The sequence below is a fragment of the Amblyomma mixtum genome, chromosome 6 (assembly GCF_055824585.1).
Source record: "Amblyomma mixtum isolate Tamu chromosome 6, ASM5582458v1, whole genome shotgun sequence".
NCBI lineage: Eukaryota > Metazoa > Arthropoda > Arachnida > Ixodida > Ixodidae > Amblyomma > Amblyomma mixtum.
In genome coordinates, this window is record NC_143017.1 from 13,571,680 (window position 1) to 13,593,123 (window position 21,444).

The 21,444-nt window shown below is 44.2% G+C and overlaps 1 protein-coding gene across 1 annotated transcript; it reads left to right on the forward strand.

Moving 5' to 3' along the window:
- The first annotated feature begins 467 nt into the window (after window positions 1–467).
- LOC149338239 (uncharacterized) lies at window positions 468–19,078 on the forward strand. The gene is made up of 6 exons (XM_089550297.1): window positions 468–585; window positions 13,857–13,959; window positions 15,426–15,651; window positions 16,013–16,075; window positions 16,653–16,825; window positions 18,934–19,078. Exons 1-6 carry the CDS (start codon window positions 504–506, stop codon window positions 19,076–19,078), a joined length of 792 nt encoding a protein of 263 aa, XP_089406423.1. The 5' UTR covers window positions 468–503.
- Window positions 19,079–21,444: the final 2,366 nt, after the last annotated feature.

Genomic DNA, 21,444 nt, shown 5'->3' on the forward strand with positions numbered 1-21,444 from the left:
TTCGTGAACAATACTGTCATCTAATAAGGTATCGTAATTATGGTGCTTTGACAAAATTGATCATTTTCATGCGATGTTGTACTCAATAACAATATATATAGAATAGCTCCGCATGGCAGGTATTTGTCTACAGCTGCATTCTAGTCGGAACCAAGAACTGTTGAGGGAAATTGGAAACTGTTGAATAACTAGGTAAAAAATTACCTAGTTAGACTTCAGTTATTTTTCCATGGTATGAGTAGTGATTGATATATACTGAAACTAATTGTATTTTTGAAAAGAGAAGGAAGTAATACATATCCACATCTAATTTCATTACGTTATTGTATTAAACATTTTCATTTTTAAGACCTACATCTTCCCTGGAGCCTCGAGGTGATTGTTTAAACAGCTTGCTAGACTATAATGGTCTGTGCTTTAAAAATTCACATTCTAGAATGTCTTCTCTGCCCTAGGTATTTCTTGAAGACGGCACAGAGGTTGATGAGGAATGCTTTAAGTTCATGCAAGAGAACTTTGGTGGCAGTTTGGGCTGCACATTCGTACTTGGCTCCAGTTTTTCCACTGCAGATGCTTCCAGTGCAGGTACGATGCTTTCAGTACGATGCTTTCAGTACATTAAATCCGTTGTTGATTCTTTAGGCTATTGGTATGCGTGATACATGCTCACCAAAATGCATGGAACACTCCGTCGCGATTCATAAGGAGATGCACCACCTATCTTGTGGCCAATATAAATTTCAAACCCTAATACTCGGAGGATGCCGTAGATTTATTTATTTATTTATTTATTGATACCCTCAGGGTGGGAACATTAGAGAGGGGAGTGGGTTATTACAACGATATATACGAACACAACAAAAATTTCACAATATAAGTAACAAATAACGTGAATGTCTGAAATATAACTGGAACAGTGTTAAGTGTGCGGGTATACAACAAGATGAATGATTACAACATAAGAGACAGTTTCTAATTGTAATATCACATGTCAGTACTCAAAAAACCGCAAAAATACAAATGAAATAAACTAGGAAGGTGCTCTGTTATACAGTACAATACTTGCTAGTAGCTACATATTGCGTATGGCTGACTGAAATAATGAAGGTTGGGTGATCATTGCAACAAAGGAGGGAAGGCGATTCCAGTCTACTGATGTGCGGGGAAGGAATGAATCAGAAAATGTTTCAGTGTTGCATATAGATGTGCCAACTTTGTGAATGTGGTCTAAACGTGATGATACTGTAAGCACAACATGCGACCTTCGTCTTCATCTGTACATATCCATCATCATCGCTCATCTTCTTCTTCAACGGGTTGCTCACCATATTTGCGGGTGCCATTAAAGGTCGCTCCATCCTGCGCTCTGTCTCCCATCTCACAAGTGGTGGAGTGAGCTCTCGATCCCTGCGTCCTCTGCGCCGCCAGACTGCAGCTACGTTCCGGTCGCCACCTGCTCGTACCATCAGCACCGATGGATACCGTCAGCGATGACACCACTCGTACTCCCGATGGGCCCCCCGTTCTTCTTCATCTCGATTCTAACCGTCTGGAGCCAGCAATGACGACCCAACCCAGTCCTTCCCAATCTTCTGGACACCCCACTTGGACCATCACCACACTCCAGCGCGAGCCTCCTATTTTTTCTGGTCTTCGTGGGGACGATGTCGAGGACTGGCTCGACCAATATAACCAGGTCAGTGCCTATAATCGTTGGGACTCAGCGATGAAACTCGTAAACGTGTCCTTTTACCTCACTGCCGTGGCCAAGACTTGGTTCGTCAACCACGAAGATGCCATCCCGGACTGGGCTCACTTCTCGGCGCAGATACGACAGATTTTTGGCACATCTGGTGCAAGCCCCGCTGTCTACAAAAAAAAAGCTAGATACGCGCGTTCAGCTACCCGGTGAGTCCTACACATCCTACATTGAATACGTGCTTGCCCTGTGCCGACGTGTCAACAGCGCTATGTCAGAGTACGATCGGGTACGTCATCTTCTTAAAGGGCTTGGATCACTTGCTTTCAATACGCTTGCTGCTCAGAATCCAACGTAAGTCCAAGACATCCTAACAACTTGCCATCGTCTTCACGACCTTCAGACATTTCGCTTAAAAGACACCTGCGACACCTCAATTTCACCCGACGTGGACTTACGCTCCCTCATTCGCTTCATTATCCGGGAGGAACTGCACGGCTCCACCTTACCGCCAGTCGACTCCCACCCGCCCCCAGCCCCGCCGTCCTCGCCTTTGCGTAATCTCATCAAAGACGAGCTCGCTTCGGTCACTCGTCCCTTGGCTGCGGAACCACCTGTACCGCGTTTCGGACGTACCTATGCCCAGGTTGCTGCGACGCCTCCTGTTGCTGTTTACCCGTCCCATCCACAGCCCGTCCAGCAAACTCCGGTCTCTGTGTCCCCGAGCCCCGCTGTGTGTCCTGTTAATGATCTTCGTTGCCGAGGCGCCGAGATTGTTCATGTTTCCCGCCTAAAACCCTTCGCCCGTCGCCCTACTGTGCTATAACCTGCGCCCGGGCCGGTCGCTTTCGTACGCGAGGGGAGAAAGTGTAAGCACAACATGCGACCTTCGTCTTCATCTGTACATATTCATCATCATCGCTCATTTTCTTCTTCGACCGGTTGGTCGCCATATTTGCGGGTGCCATTACAGGTCGCTCCATCCTGCGCTCTGTCTCCCGTCTCGCAATACATATGAAGGTGGAATCAATATATGATCATGCAGAATATTATGGTGAAAGATCTTATGAAACATAGATAGCCTTGCAAGATTACGCCGGGATGCCAGTGATAAGAGGTTTAGGTTGGATTTCATGGTAGATATGCTGGATGTGCGATTATAGTTAGAAGATGAAGCGAGCTGCATTGTTTTGGATCATTTCGATCCGGTTAATCAAGATTTTAATACCTGGGTCCCAAATTGACGATCCATACTCGAGTTTTGAACGAACAAGTGTTTTATAGAATAGAAGCTTAGTGTCAGTAGGCGCTGCATGAAAGTTGCGTTTTAAGTACCCTAGCATGCGATTAGCTTTGCGAATGATGAATTCGACATGAGTTTTCCAGCTGAAGTTAGAAGTGATATGAATGCCCAGATATTTGTATGTCGTGACAGATTCAAGAGCAATATTGTTGAGGTGATACGTGGGTAAGTCGCAAGTTCGAGATATGCGCATGAATTTACATTTCTCTACGTTAAGCGTCATTTTCCATGTCTCGCACCAAGAGGAAATGTTGTTAATATCAGCTTGAATTGCCTGTATGTCGTCTTCGGTTATTGTTTCGCGATAAAGAACACAGTCATCTGCAAATAGGTGAATGGATGAGGTAAGGCAGTTAGGTAGATCGTTAATGAAGATTAAGAAAAGCAAAGGCCCGAGAACGGTTCCTTGGGGAACGCCGGAAAAAACGGGATGTGGACACGAGTTAACGCCATTGGCAGTTACAAATTGTTGTCGGCCGGTTAGAAAACACTCTAGCCACCTTAGTACGTTAGTATCGAGCCCAATCATGCGCAATTTTAGCAGTAAAAGCCGATGACACACCTTATCAAATGCCTAGGCGAAGTCTAAAAAGATGGAGTCAGCGATAGAGAGATGATCAAGAATTGTATGTAACCTATGAGTAAATAAAAGAAGTTGCGTCTCGCATGAGTATGACTTGCGAAAACTATGTTGTGCGGGATGAAAAAATGAGTTTGATTCTAAGAAATTTACTATTTGTGAAAAAAGAACATGTTCGAATATCTTACAGGGGATACTATTAATTGAAATAGGGGGAGTTATGAGGCGAGTGCTTATTTCCAGATTTATGTGCTGGAACCTCCTTCCCTGTCTTCCAGTCCTCCGGCATCGTACCATAATCTAAGGATTGCTGGAATATTTTAGTCAGAATAATCGATGAATATATTTTAGTGCTTTTTTAAAATGTTGCGTCAATTGCGTCAGTGCCGGCGGCTGAAAAGGATTTCAAGTTGTCAATAATTCTAGAGATTCCCTCCGGATTTACTATAACAGGAAACATTGGTAAGTAATTATGGGGGCTAAATTCTGGTGAGTCAGTGGTCAAGTCTTTTGTAAAGTGACTGGAGAATACATTATTTAACACTGTTGAACATTCATTGTCAGAAACAACTTCATAATTGGAGTCTGTTAGAACAATCCTAGTTGTGTCAGAAGGATTAATAACTTTCCAAAATTTTCTAGGATTTTCTAACAACATATGGGGTAAAGTCTTAATAAGGAACAATTTCTTAGCGTTTTTGAAAGCTAAAATATAGGCTTCATTTGCAGAGCGATATAATGACCAGCGAAACTGACTATGCACTGTTTTTGCCAGACGGTGCAAGCGTTTTTTTCGATTAGATAGGCGCCTAATGTAGGTGTTATACCAAGGGGCTTTTGAATTATAGAAGATGGTCCGGGTTGGTATAAAGCGGTTAGTGAGAGTACTGATCTTACGCTTGTACAATGACCAGTTAGTTTCAACGGGGCGCGAATCATAATCTTCTAAAAGCGCTGTGAGAAAGCAGCCAAGCTCACTGTTGATTTTGTTAAAATCAGCACGTGATAGTTGCGCAAAGTTTTAGTCTTCCTTGGTGTCTTCTGTTTAGGTATGGCGATAGAAAAATTCAATATGCGATGATCGCTTAGTCCTGGCAAGTATGATATTTGTGACCACAGTTCAGGGCTAGAACAGAGAATTAAATCTATTATGTTTGCGGTAGTGTCAGTTATTCGTGTAGTTTCAGTGACAATTTGTGTCAGGTTAAAGCACGAACATAAATCTCTAAATTTTTTTTCAACTTAAATTCTTCTACTTCTACTTAAATTCTTCGTAAGTAGAAGAATCTGAATTTATAGGATTAACAGAGCAGGACCAATCAATTCCAGGAAAATTAAAGTCTCCGAGTAAGAACACACGTGCTGACGGGTAACGTGTCGTTACGAAATTAACGGCGTCATGAAGATCGGAGATAAATGTAGATGATGCATTAGGAGCGCGATAACAAGCACCTAGTATGACTTGGCGGTGGGTTAGTTTGACAGATACCCATATAATTTCCAGGTCGGTTGCAATGTTAAGGGCGAATGATTCCAGGTGTTTGCTAACAGCTACAAGGACACCACCGCCTTGCCTCGCATCTCTGTCGCATCGATAGAATTGTAACTGTTTAGGTGAATCAAGAATTTCACAATCGTGAATGTTCCTATGTAGCCATGTTTCGGTTAGTACAATAATATCAGCGGAGCATGAATCTACAGCAGATGACAGTTCTGTACGCTTTTTGACTACACTTCTTAAGTTCGTGAATAAGACGGATACATACATGTTCTTGGGAAGACTTATAGTCACAGCCCCTCTGTGATTGTTAATTAGATGGTAACGCGGTTTCTTCTACAGGAGTGGCTGGCTCAGATGTGTGGGTATTGTGCAAATGGTCTGCGACTGGGGCTTTGGAGCCAGCGTGTGTTACCTCAAATGTCCTGTCAGTGACGGAACTGTACATGTAACATCTGTTGTTCATAATTAACTTATTATATTTAATCTGGAAGGGAGAAGTGTGTGGTTGGGATTTGGCAAATTCAGTTAGTTTCTTTCTGGCATGGCGTGTATCCGGTGAGAAGTCCTCAGTTACACTAACGTCACTTTAAGTTCAGATTTATTTTGCATTACTTTTTCTTTTGTTTTAAAGCTTTTGAATTTAACAATAACGGGACGATTCTTCGACGGTTGCTGTTGTCCTATCCTGTGCGCACGTTCAACATCAGCTGCAGATATCTCGCCGACGAGACATGTGGATAACAAGTTTTTCATTTTCGTTTCCGTCTGTGCCCACGTTTCTTGGCCGTCTGGGATACTGTGGAGTAGCAAGTTATCTCGCCGGCTCCTATCCTCGAGTTCAACCAGGCGTGTTTGTAAGCGCTCATTTTGTTTCTGTAGCTTATCGATAGTGCATTCAATTTCTTCTTCAAACGTGTCTATAGTTTCGACTTTACGCTCAACGTCAGCAAGCCACAAGCCTAAATTCTCAAGAACAAGTTCAATTTTCTGCTGACCTTGGCGGACTTCATCGATACCCTTTTTCAATTCCTGATTGCTGGTAGCGGCTGCAACTGACTGGGCCTGTAATTCGCGAAGGATGCGCAAGATTTCGCCATTACTTGAATCTTCTTCAGCTGTGTTAGCCGCGGAAAATTCTGCCGCAGGCGGAAGATTTCCGGGTTTGACAGTTTTATCACCGCGCGTAGTGGGGCCGGGGTTCAATTCAACATCCCAAGACATCAGTAGCAAAAGGCAATTGTTGAGGCACTCAGACATAATATCGAAGTAAACCCGTGGGCACGGGAACAGCAGTAGGCAATGATTGTCGCTCTTATTTGCATGTAAAGAAAAACAGTTACACACCTGTAGCAGCGTAAACGGGAGCTTGAGAATCATGTTCGTTGCCGTGCTGTCCGCGTGCCCACTGAAGCGGGTGGGGCGTTGCCGAAGGCTTATATCCAGTGCAGCTGAGCCTGTCGATGACGATGCGGCTTGGATCGTGAAGAAGGAGCAGCCAAGAATTTCCGGGGCCACTCGCCCGTCGCCTGGTAGCTGTGGGGCATCGGCCTTGAGCTGTACAGGACGCACCGCAGGTGTAGGGCCGTCGATGAAGCTGGTAGGTTGACTGGCCCCGAAACTCAGAAACGGGAGGAGAACCTGTAGCAGCGTAAACGGGAGCTTGAGAATCATGTTCGTTGCCGTGCTGTCCGCGTGCCCACTGAAGCGGGTGGGGCGTTGCCGAAGGCTTATATCCGGTGCAGCTGAACCTGTCGATGACGATGCGGCTTGGCTCGTGAAGACGGAGCAGCCAAGAATTTCCGGGGCCACTCGCCCGTCGCCTGGTAGCTGTGGGGCATCGGCCTTGAGCTGTACAGGACGCACCGCAGGTGTAGGGCCGTCGATGAAGCTGGTAGGTTGACTGGCACCGAAACTCAGGAACGGGAGGAGAACCTGTAGCAGCGTAAACGGGAGCTTGAGAATCATGTTCGTTGCCGTGCTGTCCGCGTGCCCACTGAAACGGGTGGGGCGTTGCCGAAGGCTTATATCTGGTGCAGCTGAGCCTTTCGATGACGATGCGGCTTGGCTCGTGAAGACGGAGCAGCCAAGAATTTCCGGGGCCACTCGCCCGTCGCCTGGTAGCTGTGGGGCATCGGCCTTGAGCTGTACAGGACGCACCGCAGGTGTAGGGCCGTCGATGAAGCTGGTAGGTTGACTGGCACCGAAACTCAGGAACGGGAGGAGAACCTGTAGCAGCGTAAACGAGAGCTTGAGAATCATGTTCGTTGCCGTGCTGTCCGCGTGCCCACTGAAGCGGGTGGGGCGTTGCCGAAGGCTTATATCTGGTGCAGCTGAGCCTGTCGATGACGATGCGGCTTGGCTCGTGAAGAAGGAGCAGCCAAGAATTTCTGGGGCCACTCGCCTGTCGCCTGGTAGCTGTGGGGCATCGGCCTTGAGCTGTACAGGACGCACCGCAGGTGTAGGGCCGTCGATGAAGCTGGTAGGTTGACTGGCACCGAAACTAAGGAACGGGAGGAGAACCTGTAGCAGCGTAAACGGGAGCTTGAGAATGATGTTCGTTGCCGTGCTGTCCGCGTGCCCACTGAAGCGGGTGGGGCGTTGCCGAAGGCTTATATCCAGTGCAGCTTAGCCTGTCGATGACGATGCGGCTTGGCTCGTGAAGAAGGAGCAGCCAAGAATTTCCGGGGCCACTCGCCCGTCGCCTGGTAGCTGTGGGGCATCGGCCTTGAGCTGTACAGGACGCACCGCAGGTGTAGCGCCGTCGATGAAGCTGGTAGGTTGACTGGCACCGAAACTCAGGAACGGGAGGAGAACCTGTAGCAGCGTAACGGGAGCTTGAGAATCATGTTCGTTGCCGTGCTGTCCGCGTGCCCACTGAAGTGGGTGGGGCGTTGCCGAAGGCTTATATCCGGTGCAGCTGAGCCTGTCGATGACGATGCGGCTTGGCTCGTGTAGAAGGAGCAGCCAAGAATTTCCGGGGCCACTCACCCGTCGCCTGGTAGCTGTGGGGCATCGGCCTTGAGCTGTACAGGACGCACCGCAGGTGTAGGGCCGGCGATGAAGCTGGTAGGTTGACTGGCACTGAAACTCAGGAACGAGATGAGAAGCTATAGCAGCGTAAACGGGAGCTTGAGAATCATGTTCGTTGCCGTGCTGTCCGCGTGCCCACTGGCACGAGGCTGGCAACAACATTTATAGAGTGTACATTTAAATGTGTTATGACACAGTGCTTTACATTCATCAAGCTGATATGGCTTGTCATACCGAAGCGGCACATGGGTTAAAGAAGATGCCATAGTGCAGGGCTCCTAGTTAATTTTAACCATTTGGGATTCTTTAACATGCAGGCACTGGCATCGCACAGCAGACAGGCCTTCTACATCAGTAGAGTGATGCAAAGTTATGGGTCTGACCTGACTAATGTGCATATGTGCATTCTTATTATAACCTAAAGTAGACAAAGGACAGGCATGTCAATTCTGAAGGAATTTAGACTTGCTGTCAGTAATTTAAGACTTGAAGCAAGCATTTATTTGCCTGAGCATAAAGTTCAGTCTAGGCTAACGATGGGGTCAAGTGTTCAGCTGCATCTGTTAAGTGTGACTATAGTGGCTTGACTATTTACCATAGTATGCCTACAAAGTGTTCTGCTTTAATAATTCTCTTCTCGTGACTGATTAATCTTGAAGCACACAAGCTGCATGCTAAAGATGCATTGCATTGCTCTATGCATTATTGTAGCTACTGCACGTAGTTATATTGGGTGATAAGATCCATGAGTTTTGATTAACAGTCCTGCTACTGTATTGTAGCACCAGGGCTCCCATGTGATGGTCGTAGAGTCATGGACAAAAGTTTGCAGTATGCAGATTGGCCTAAAAAATGTTTTCTACATTAGCTCGCTAGAAAGTCAGATATTCATTCCAGCGAATGGAGCACGCATGTGTCATCATGCATCTGTACTTTTCATTGGAATGCTTTGCCTGACCATGCAGGAATACATTTTTTTTCCATGAATCTGCAACCCACACTATTTTGTATATTACTATACGTGTGAACAAACAGTGCAAGCAAAACCACTAAAATTATAACATAGCGCTAAAGTCAGGATACTTTTCTCTGAACCTAGACGTCTCTCGTTAGAAAAGATTTAAAGGTGAAAAAAAAAGGAAGGACACTACAGTTCGATGTATTGTCATCGGAAATTTAATTGTATCCTTTTCCATTTCCAAGAAATGGAAGTGCTGCAGAAATGACTGGAAGGCAGGCCGAATGTAACTAGAAATGCTAGTGTAGTCATGATCTCAAAAAGAGCTGGAGCAACTTCTGTCAACCAAAACTGGTACTAGCACGATATTATTTTGGTGTGCCTGTTGTTATTAGTGTTTTTCAAATGACTGCACCTACTTGACATAAGACACAGTAAAGCAAAAGCAGCTACAAAAGGTAGAGAAGCCACATCCTTCACATGTTATTGATTTCTGTTGCCACTATGTTGGACGCAGCAAATCACATGTCCTTGCTGCAGCAGCTGTTCATTACAAATATTTAAAGGTGCCAAAACACACACCCAAGGGAAGACAATGGGACGGAGCGCCACTCACAACTGTGTGAGTGGTTGTGAGTTGTGAGTGGCACTCCGTCCCATTGTCTTCTCTTGGGTGTGTGTGTGTTTTATGGCACCTTTAAATATAGCCGTGCTCCTGCAGCCGATCGATACCCCGCGCCTCCCATTTCAACAGGTCGGCATGGATTTACTCGGCCCATTTCCGGCATCTTCCATGGGTAACCGGTATATTGCTGTTGCCACTGACTATCTTAGCCACTACTGTGAGACCAAGGCCCTTCCCCGTGGTACCGCAGCCGAAGCTGCACATTTCTTCTTTCACAACATTGTGCTTCGTCACGGAGCCCCTACAGTCGTATTAACTGAAAGGGGCACCGCGTTCACGTCGGCACTTACGAGCGAGGTACTTCGACTCAGTGGCACCAGCCATCGAAGGACAGCTTACCATCCGCAAACGAACGGACTGACTGAGCGGCTTAACAAGACGATTGCCGACATGATTTCGATGTATGTAGACGGTGACCATGGGAAATGGGACCGGATACTGCCTTGCATCACGTTCGCTTACAACACTGCTCTACACGAAACGCCACGCTTCACTCCGTTCCATTTGGTGCACGGTCGCGAAGGATTGACCATGCTGGACGCCATGCTTCTTCCGGATCCTGCTCCCTCTTCTTTCGTAGCGAACCAATTTGCTCGTGACACCGAAGCCGCTCGCCATGTTGCTCGACAGCGAATCCGGCACCAACAGCTACGCGGCGCCGAGCGTTACAACCTCCGCCGCAGGGAAGTGATTTACACACCCGCTGACCAAGTCTGGGTGTGGAGCCCGATCCGCTTGCGCGGGCGCTCTGAGAAGCTTCTTCGTCGTTACTTTGGTCCCTATCAGGTGTTACGCCGTCTAAGCGCGGTGACCTACGAGGTGCTCCCTCAAGGAACTGTCCGGTCCTCACGACAACCGGCGTCCGAAGTGGTCCACGTGCCGCGACTGAAGCCATATTACTCCCGTTAGCCCTTTTCACGCCGACACTCGCGCCGTTCACTTTAAGCCTTCTCTTTATTATTTTTTTTTCGCCCATGCGGCATCGGGTCGATGCCTCTTGAAAGAGGGGGGGGGGGGGGGCAATGCTACACTGCTGGCACTCTGTCGGCGCCACCTGGTGGCCGAACCTTGGCTCCCAGCGCGTGGCCGAGCGTCGTCTTCGTTCTGCTTGAGCTCGGCGGTTCGGCTGGCTTCGTCCTCGGAAACTCTGTGCTTCTCGCTTTTCGGCTGTGTTTGTCGGTGACAATATTTACAATGAACAGCTACCATCTCGCACAACAAGAAGTTCTCATAAGCAGCAGCTGTTGGCTCACAAAGATTGTAGTGCGAACAGTATATTTTTTTCTTCAAACCTGCACTGATGTTGCCACCACTGTGCACTTCTGGGGGGGCTGCTAACCTCCATTTCATACATGAGGTGCAAGTCTGCATGAGAAAATATAGGGAGGCATGTTATTCGTGCTAGTTTTCTGGCCAAGTGTTCAAAGCCACGAAGAAAGTTATAGCGTATGTTATCAGGAATAATAGCGCATTTGACCGAGCTCATGACAAATACGTCATGCAATAAGGTTGCAGGCAAAGCATTTATTTTGCTGTCCACGAGGAACGCAGTACTTTTATATTGCAGTTGCATGCAGTGCAAACAAGAGCACTAGCTTTGACAGCATTGCACCTGATGCATGAAACACAGTATATTGTCGTTTATTTTTTATTCACATTGATTTATGGCTTTTAAGTAATAAAATTGTTTTTGCTAACCCCATCTTGCAGTTTTTTCTTCACACGTCACTGTCCTATTCAAAAGTCATTTTTCTTTTGTTTACCAATGTAAAAATATATATTACTTGCCGTGGCAATGCAGTGGCTATAGCATTTTGTTACTGAGAATGAGGTCAGAGGTTTGATTCCTCGCCATAGCAGTCAAATTTGAAGAGGGCAAAATAGAAAACCACTTATATACTGGGCGATGCCAATAGACATTGAAGTTCCTTAGGTGGTCAGAAATGATGTAAAGCTCTCCACCACAGTGTTCCTCATAGTTAAAGTCTAGATTTGGAACAGTAAGCCCCCAAAAGGCAGCATTATGGCTCAAAATAATATTTGCACCACATTAAGGTGAACTCGGCTACACACACATTTCTCAGGGTTATGTTCTGTTAAAATGCACAAATGCATATAGTAATGCTCCCTCTTGGCTAAAAGCATTTTTGTCAGAGCAACCCATCTTGTTCAAAGTGAAACGCTTAGACTTGCCCAATTTTACATCCTGCTGCCACCTTGCTAAACTGCTCATCTTGTATATGCAGTGCCTCGCAACCTTTAGTGTATCAGATCTTGGAAGAACACTAATATCACCTTACTTCATAAGGAAGGGGCTATCAAGGAATTGAAGAATCGCAGACCAATCAGCCTACTATCTGTTTGTAAGGTATTGACTTCAATCTTAGACCTAAGTCAAACAAAAGACAAGGCTGGCTTTTGTAAATGGTGCTCTATAATGGACCATATTAACACTATGAATCAGAAAACAGAGATTAGTGTAAAATATAACCAACCCCTATATTTATTCAACAAGAAGCCATTTGACCCAGTCAAAACCTCAGCAGTCATGCAGGCATCAGAGAACCAGCGTGTAGGAGAGGCATATAAGCATACTGAAAAAATCTACAGCGGTTGCACAGCGACCATATTCCTTCACAGAGAAAGCGACAGAACACCATTAGAACGGGTGTGAGGCAGTGAGTGACACGATCTCTCTGGTACCATTCACCATATGTTTACAGATGGTATTCAGAGATCCAGATTAAGAATACCTTAGTATAGGAGTAATGGAGAATACGTTAGTAATTTGCGATTCGCTGATGGCATCGCTTTACTAAGTAAACTCGGGGGTTGAATTACAGAGCATGATCAATGACCTATACAGGCAAAGCAGAATGGTTGGTATAAAAATTAATATGCAGAATTGTGGCAAGGATTGGAGCTGTAAGCAATACACCCACATGAGACAGGTAATGACTGCAGACCTGGATTACGAGAGTAAAATAACTGTGAGATTAAGAATGGGGTGGAGTGCATTTGGCAGGTGCTCTTAGGTGATGAATGGCAGTCTACAAGTACAGGTATGGCAGTGTACAAGTATATAACAGCTGTATCTCTACTCACCTATGGGGAATAAACGCGGACGCTAACAATAAAGGTTGAACTTATATTGAGAGCAATGCAGCAAGCTATGGAAGGGAAACGATAGCTGAAACGTTAGGAGACAGAAATAAAGCAGAGTGGATCACAGAATAAATGCTAGTTAATGATACTTTAATCTAAATAAAGAAATAATGAGCATGAACAGGACATCTACTGGGAAGGCAAGATAACTTGCGTTTGTTAAGGGTAACGCTACAAGAGCAAGCATAGCAGGGGACGTCTTAGTCAGGAGGGCGGATGACATTAGGAAGTTTGCAGGGATGAAGTGTCCGCAGATGGCACAAGACAGGGTTAATTGGAGAGACATGGGAGAGGCATTTGTCCTGCAGTGGGCGTAGGTAGGCTGATGATGATGATGCATCATGCTTAAGACTACGTTACTTGATCAAAAATCAGTGGTGGCTCAGTGGATATGGCTCTTGAGTGCTTACCTGAAAGAAAGGTGTGATCTCGGCTGTGGTGGTTGAATTTTTATGGAGGTGAAATTATAGAAGCCTGTGTACTGTGCAGTGTCATCGCATGTTGTTCTCAACTTAAGTTCAACATTTATTTTTAGCCTCCATGTTTGTGCCTCATAAGAACTTCTGGTGGTCGAAATTTCTGGAGCCCTTCACTATGGCATCCCTCATAGCCTGAGTCAATTTGAGACGTTCAAACCCCATAAACCTAAATATATGGGGCACATGTTTAAATGACTGTAAATGCTATGCAATGAAAGCCATCTCATAATTTTCTCAGCTGCTGTAAGTGCTATTGTTGTTACCACTTTTCAACTCCTTTGCCAAGCTTGATTGCATTTGAATGTTGTTTACAGAAGAGCCTTCAACGTCCTCCCCCCTGCCAACACTAGAAGATTTTCGGTCATTATCGATTGCATGGAACTCTACAACATCTGAGAGCATCAAACCCACTTGACCGAAGTAAATATCGAGAACTCTTGATGCGTGCCTATGCAGCAATTCAAGTGACTATCAACACCCAAGGCAAGCGAGCTTGTGATGTGCAGAAAGAGTGGCCCTTGCTGTTCAGGCAGCAGCACTTCCCGGCCCATTTCAGAAGGTATGTATGCAACCTTACTTGAAAACTGCATTGTCAGTAAACTGAAATGCTGTTTGAGGTTTCACGAAAAATAACTGTTACTCAGTGTGTGTTAAAGCAATGCTGGCTGCAGTATGTGCAAGGGTAAGCAATGTATTTGATTAAGGCACTTTTAGTGCCTTGTTCCATGTCAAAGTTTTAGTTCCAACAACACTTAAATAGTATGAAGCCCATGAAATACAGGCCAGTGAATATATGTTATCTTGTCAAAAAAGTAAGCAAAATTCAAAAATTGGTTTGAAATTTTATTTAATTTGAAACTCATGCCACATTCTGTTGTCAGAACTGGAGCAGAACCAACGAGCAGTGAGGAGCAGAGCAGTAGCACCGCGAGAGTGCAACTGAGTGCTCTCCCATTGAAACCTTCCGTGCTCGCCGAGAGCAGGCGTGAGGGCGCAGGTGCATCGCATGATCGGATCGTTTACCTTCCCAGTATCCTGTGCGGTTAACGCGCTTGCAATGCGCAGCCGGTACGGCGGTCCGAGTTGACGCGTTTGACGTTTCCTGCCACAACCAGCCAAAAACTGCACATATTGGTGCAAAAATAACATCTTTAGACGTTGTACATCGTAAATAACCCCTTTAGACATTACACATTGTTAACGCGATTGTGAGATGGCTGGAACGCTGTCACTGCAGCTGTCAGCAAGCGTCACTGCTGTTCTCTCACGTACTTCCGCAGTTCAACGAGGTTAGGTTCGTTTAACTAATTTCTGATGACTAAAACTGTTACAGTTAGCGCCTAGTTACAATTAGCGATTTGTAGTTTTCAGAATTTTCAAAACAAGATTACCCTTGACGCCTTAACTCGAAAGGTTTGGCTATTTTGAGTAGTTATGTGCACTGGAGGGATTGCTTTGCCTGCATGCATTTCAAAAATGCCTATATTTTGGCACGATGTAGCTAAAATTTGCTGGGCCATAGCATCAGGGTAATCGTGTTCTCGAAACTCTAGAAATTGATATGGCTATTATTAATGACCGGCTACAAATGTTTAATCGAAACCAGTTGCCTAAACGCCATAGTTATAAAGTTAATTATGAGAAATTATTTAGCCGGCTTTTGAGCCGAATTTATTTAACCTTTTTGCGTTGTCTGCCTACACTGGTGTTATTCTGCTGCAGAACCAGTCTTCATAACCCAGAAAGCTCATTTTTCAAAATTAGTGGCGACTTCCCTGAAACACATTGTATTTGACCATCAATTTCGCATTAAGACGGCAGAGCAAAAAGTAAAGTTTCGCGGTAACGTATGATGCACAGTTGAGAGGGCATACTCTGTAGGTGTTGATGAATTGGTTAGCAGTGGATCGTTATTCTGAAAAGGTAAAAAGTCTTGCGCAGGCACATAAATTACCTTTCATTGATTGTTATGTGTGTTTGCTGTGATGTCAAGCAGTCTTTACAGCCAAATGTCTAATTTTTCAGGCTAACTGACACGCAGCTGGAAGGATTATTTGTAAATCAAGAAATTGCAGACCTGGAGGTCTTGTACGCATTCCTGCGGCACAGCCTGAAGGGTGACGAGGCACTTCAATGGATCCTTATGACAGAAAAGGCAGCACAGGATATTGGCCGCCCGAAAGCACTGCTGAGTGGGGTATTCCCATTGCTGTGCATTTTCTTCAAGGAAATGACAGAGCTCCTATTTCGTGTTTTTGAGGTGAGATTATTGCGGAAACGAATACTCAGTTAGTAGCCTCTCAGTACTGCCAAAACTTCTGCTTTATGACCGCAGATGAAACTTGCACACTCCGGGGCAGTTGCTCACAGAGGTTGTAGCCAGTGGCAAAGAAAAAGTGAATTAATGTACAATTAACATCCGTCAGTGTTTCAATAAAATTCCTGGGCACTACCTCAAGGTTTACCGAAATATAGAAGGCTGTGAACTTTCATTTTTGTAGTCCTGCAGCTGCAGTTCGGTAGATGTTCATTATTCCTGCTATTCTTCAGCACACTTGTTACCCGTGTGCCCTTATACCTCGGCTTATGATAACGGCTTCTTACCTCCACAGGCATCCGCCTGTGTTGCTGAACTTAATAGCAACCTGCCCCCGCTCCAACGGTGGTTGTACTTGGTAAGATTTTTATGATTTTCTGGATGCTTTAGTATAACTTTCTAAAAAGCATATTTATAAAATACGAAACCTCGTCAATAACAAAGAACTAGAATAACAACAGGAGAAGAGGGCTTGAACTACCCTTTAAGTCAGACTCAATGCAGCTCGATGAGGCATGCCCAGCAAGCTAAATTTACCATGCACATGCCGCAGTCTTCTCTTAGAGATGGTAGCTGGCAGCATAATCCGCTGCTTGAACCCTGCTAGTGCAAATGTAGACTTGTGGTTTGTTGGCTATAAAATTAACTTCAGAGTTATATTTAGAAAATATCACATGCATTGCCATTCATTCATCTCCTCTTGTCCATTGCTTTATAAATAGCTTGAGCATCTATCATTAGCATGCTACATATAGAGGTGCTGACAATGTTCTTTGTGAGCTGTGCTGACATGACTAGCTATGTGCAAAAAATTTGCACGCCTCATGTTCTTATTATAATGCCAAAAATTATTCTTCCGAGCTGTAACATTTAAAAAAAAATTGCTCCACAATTGTTAACATCTAATCTGAACTCGGTTTTTGGCACTAAAGGAGATCTTTTCAGGCTCAAGCGTCTTTGATTTTACATGCATTGTGACGCTCGATGGAGCGAGGTTCTTTGAAGGCCTGAGCTTTCTGGCTGCCATGGAGATCCTTTTTGCTGCATACTTTTGTCCCAACATCAAATACAGTCAAGATGTGCAAGCCACATTGGAATTCATTCAGAGGTAAGCACATAAATTTTTCTCTTGTGTATCGGCAAGTTTTTACCATATCTATCTCTCTGACTGTTGCAGTAGCCTTATACTCAGTGAGACGTGAGAAAAAGCTGCATGCAAACTCCATAAGCCTGGCATCTCTCCCACAACATCTGACATTGTTGCGATTAAATGTGCATGTGCATTTTGTGCGTGGTTTGACAACCTTAATAATACGAACTGATAGGCGAGTAGGTCTAACATTACGGTGAAACAGCGCTGTGGCACTTGGACAAAGAAAGGACACAACTGCTTAGCTCAACTATGTGACTCAAGCATTTGTTAAGCAGTAGGAGTTGGATGGCTTGTGTGAGAAATCGGGAGTCCGCTGTGCTTTATAGTGCATGCAACCATTGTTTTCATTCTTTTGTTTCAGTTTTTATGCAATTCTCGGGTGCCAACTGCTGTTGTATCAAAGAAATAAGAAATATGAACGCATGAAATGCAAGAAATCCTTGGTGAACCCTGCTGTTTCAGGGAAGGCCAGGAAAATAGTAGGTAGGATTAATTAAGCTTCATTCTAACAAGGCAGCTAGTAAAGAATATTTATTTTCATATGCTAAATATCCTTGAGCCCTCCTCCAGAGATGAGTTGCAATTGAATGTGCTGTAGTTGCAAAGTAAGCCCCGTGAAGGATCCTAGTCTCTTTCTATTCTCCAAAACCACGAAGAGTTGTGCTAAAGGACGACATGCACACACGTGCGCTCAACCGGTCTGTTTACTGTGTATTGTTCTTTTGGGCTGTTCTTCATGGCTTTATAGAAGTCTTGAAGGCTAGCTTTTATGTGAGTATGGCTCGGTTAATAATTTTCTTCAGCTCTTTCAATCATTTGGCTGAGTAATAAAATCAGAGCTTGACTGTATTGTCTAGTCATGTGTAACATCCCTAGTTCACAAAAACCTATGATTTCAGCATTTCTGTGCAATGATGTGCTAGCAGCCACATTATCTCTTTTTGGGCGATAATGTGTCTGTAGAAACTAGCACAATGACAGAACGATAGGAATGTGATTGTTTTTCATGTGAATTTTTAGGAAGGGTACAACCTGGTAATGAACAAAGTTCTGCTCATGCCTTGATATGTTTGCTACTCTTCTGCTCATGCAAGCCAGCACAACAAGTGCTGCGGCTTGGCAGAAACACTCTCACATATTTGTATGAGTTATTTACAGTACGGGCACCTGCGAAAAGCAGCGCTACCATATATGCATGAATGTAGAACGAGTTTTTTTTTCAAAATCGTATGCTTCAGAAAGCACCTCGCATTATATTGGAGCCAAGGTATGAATAGAGCGCAATTTTTTTTCTTACTTTGATATACCCACAGCGAGCTCACACGACAGGCTCATGAGCTGTGAGGGAAAGCGAACTTTTTGATGACCAGAAACGCGGAATGAAAACCGTGCAAACTACTGAGGAAGAAGAGAAGGGACTGAAAGAGCCTTGAGTAGTAGGGAAGCGAAAAAATACTGAATATGCACAGAACTGTGCTGTACGGGCCGCGAAGCATTAAGACAGGAAGCGATGGCATGCGAGCCATTGCTGTGTGTGATGCTGTGTACGTGAATGTGTGGGAGCCTTCCTCCAGAATTTTGCAGATTCTTCATTTGCAAGTCTCAGAATTCAAAATTTTTTGCCAAAATTAGAAGCTGAGGCATATGGCAGTAACTGCGATGTGGCTTATGCACAAGGCATATCTCTCGGGACAGAAATTAGTTGTATAAAGAATTCCAAATCAGAATGCACTGAGTAACTGCAGTGTCTGGAACAAGTTACTGTTGCCTGACTAATACTGGAGTCATTTTCTTTCTTGGCATCAGAGCATGCCCTTCTTTTTGTGCTTTTATTGCTTTCTGTTGCTTTGTTTTGCTTGAAAAGCTAGTATAACCATGTAAATGATGTTAATATGTACCGTTATTTCCACAGAAATGGCGCTAAGAGAGCATTGGACTGTTGGGAATCAAACTCAACCTAACGGCAGTACTAACAGAGGCAGCTATGCATTTAGACTAGCCCTAAAATTCTGCAGGTCTAAGCAGGATGATCTAGCTTCTAAATGTGTCTTTTTTCTTTTAAGGCAGTTGGTGGCCATGAACCCAGAGGAAGGGAGCCGGCAGTTGTCCCGGAGGATAACCTCAGTGCACCCAAAAGTGCACAGTGCCCTTCAGCAGCTTGAAAAGTTCAAAAAAAAAAAGTGGAAGGATTGCATGGCTCTGATTTAGTGTGCTTATTAACTCTAATATCAGAGCTTAGATATTGGATCAATGTGTAGCGCAAATTTAGTTTGTTCATGAACTCTGATATCAGATTAGATATTGGATTTAGTAGCTTTTGGAAATAACGGTTTTATTTATATCATTCAATGTAGATTCTCTGTATAGCTTGTTTTTGCTATTTTTTTTTACCTTTGCTGTGTAATGTACACATGCAAATTACACATGCAACCTTTCCACTTACGCCCTTGTGATATACCGTCCACCATCCGAGAACGTGTCTACTTTTGTCGAAGAGCTGCGTGACATCTGTAGGAACAAGTTCACTCTGCCTAACCTGCGCATAGTGTACGGTCTAAATATTGACTTATTAAAGCCAGATTGAATCTCTGCGGAAAATGATTTAAATCAACTTGCTGACCACGACATAGAGATAGTACTTCTCGATCCTACTAGACAGGAGTTCATAAACAGTAAGCTTTTTAAAACCTGCATCGATCATATTAGTGTTCGATCTTTAGATCTTTCTAATGTCATGGCAGCTGTCATTTGACAGTGAGTAGCAGATAATAATTTTATATCACGTCACATTGCTACGGATACCGCTGCGCCGAAAGGCAATGAAAGCAAATGTGCTATCAACATTCTGGAAAGAAAAACGTTAGACCAAAAAGTGCGTGGTTTTGATTCGGTTTCCTTTATGGCGAGCAATAATAATTATACAGCGTAAAACAAGTTCGTTTTTGTTTTTAAAGGAATTAAGGAATCTTGCAGGAGAAGTATGCCTGTCAAAAAAAGAAACAGTGAATGCTTGCTGCTGGCATCCACGAAGCGATCAGAGCTAAAGTAGCGCTGTCATCTAAATGCCGCGCTGCAGCAAGAAATCGGAGACTTACGGGCAGATCAGAGTCAGACCATTAAAGCATAATCTGCAGTCGACAGCACAACAAACTGCTTAAATTTATGAGGTACTTATTTGCGATCTTTACAGCAATTTCAAGAGTCTCAGTATTCTCTTAATGCTGAATAATATAATTGAGAATGTCTTCATATTCTTTGAAGCAAGCGCTTGTCATATCACTTTACAAGCGCAGAAAAAAAAATAGATTTCCCATTAACGCCCACTTTCCATTGTTCATGCTTGTCACAAATATCACAGAAACATTTTTTGCTTGTAATGTCAGCATTTATGCTTAAGCACAATGTGCTTAGCCAGCACCAATGCGGATTCGTTGCCGGTTGTAGTACCACCACATTTACTAGATAAGCTATCTGATTCTGTTCATTTTGGTTTTTATAAAAACGAAGTATCATATGGCCTATTTTTTCATGTTAAAAAGATGTTTAGTTCCGTGCATTATAATATTCTTTGTGAAAAGCTGTCTACGTACCGGTTTCTTGGTACGTTTTTCATGTTATTAAGAAGCTATCTATCCGCGCGATCGCAAGTGGTGGCACTAAGACCTGTGCAAAGCAAAATCATAAAATTGTATAACGGCGTTCCCCAGGGTTCCATCTTGCCTCCTGTCCTATTTAATCTCCAGGTTAATGGCCTTCCGAGTGTAATAACGTCTTTCAACACTTATACCCTGCTCGTTTCAACCTATGCACACAATTCATGCGCATTTCGGGAGCTTCAAAATTTCTTTTTTACTCGTAGGGCCCCGTACTACGCTGCAGTATGTTATTCGGGAATAAAACAAAGTGTAGTTCAATGCTTTCTTCAGCAAGAGAGGTATCAAATTAGTCAACCTACAAAGGGTCCCAACCCCGCCGCCGCGGTGGTCCAGTGTTTATGGCACTCGACTGCTGGTCCGAAAGACGCGGTTTCGATCTCTGCCGCGGCGGAGAAATTTCCATGGAGGCCAAATTCTTGCGGCCCGTTTACTGTGGGATGTTAGTGCACGTTAAATGACCCCAGCTTCTTTTTTTCGACGACCCATGTGGTCGAAACTTTCGGAGCCCTTCGCTACGGGCCCGCATAGCTCGAGACCCTTTGGGACGTTAAACTCCATAAACCATAAACCATACAAAGGCAGCCAACAACCTTACTTAATTCTGAACATAGCTGGTCTACATGTGTGTTCCAGAAGTTTATTAACTTTTAACTAAAATTATATATTTGGTTTTAATTGCAGATAAATGTAGCCTATTTGTATGCAACCATGCTCAAAGTTTCTTCAAATATTTTTTAACTGTACATTCTGAATTTGCAAGCGAAGCAGACGCAAAAAATACATTAGCATCCTCTCCATACATGGCCAGACGAGAGGAGTCAGGTATATCAAACAAGTCATTTATATCAAGATTAAATGAAATTTTACATAGTTTGGCCCCTTGCGGGACGCTACTGATTACATCTAGTTTGGGCGATA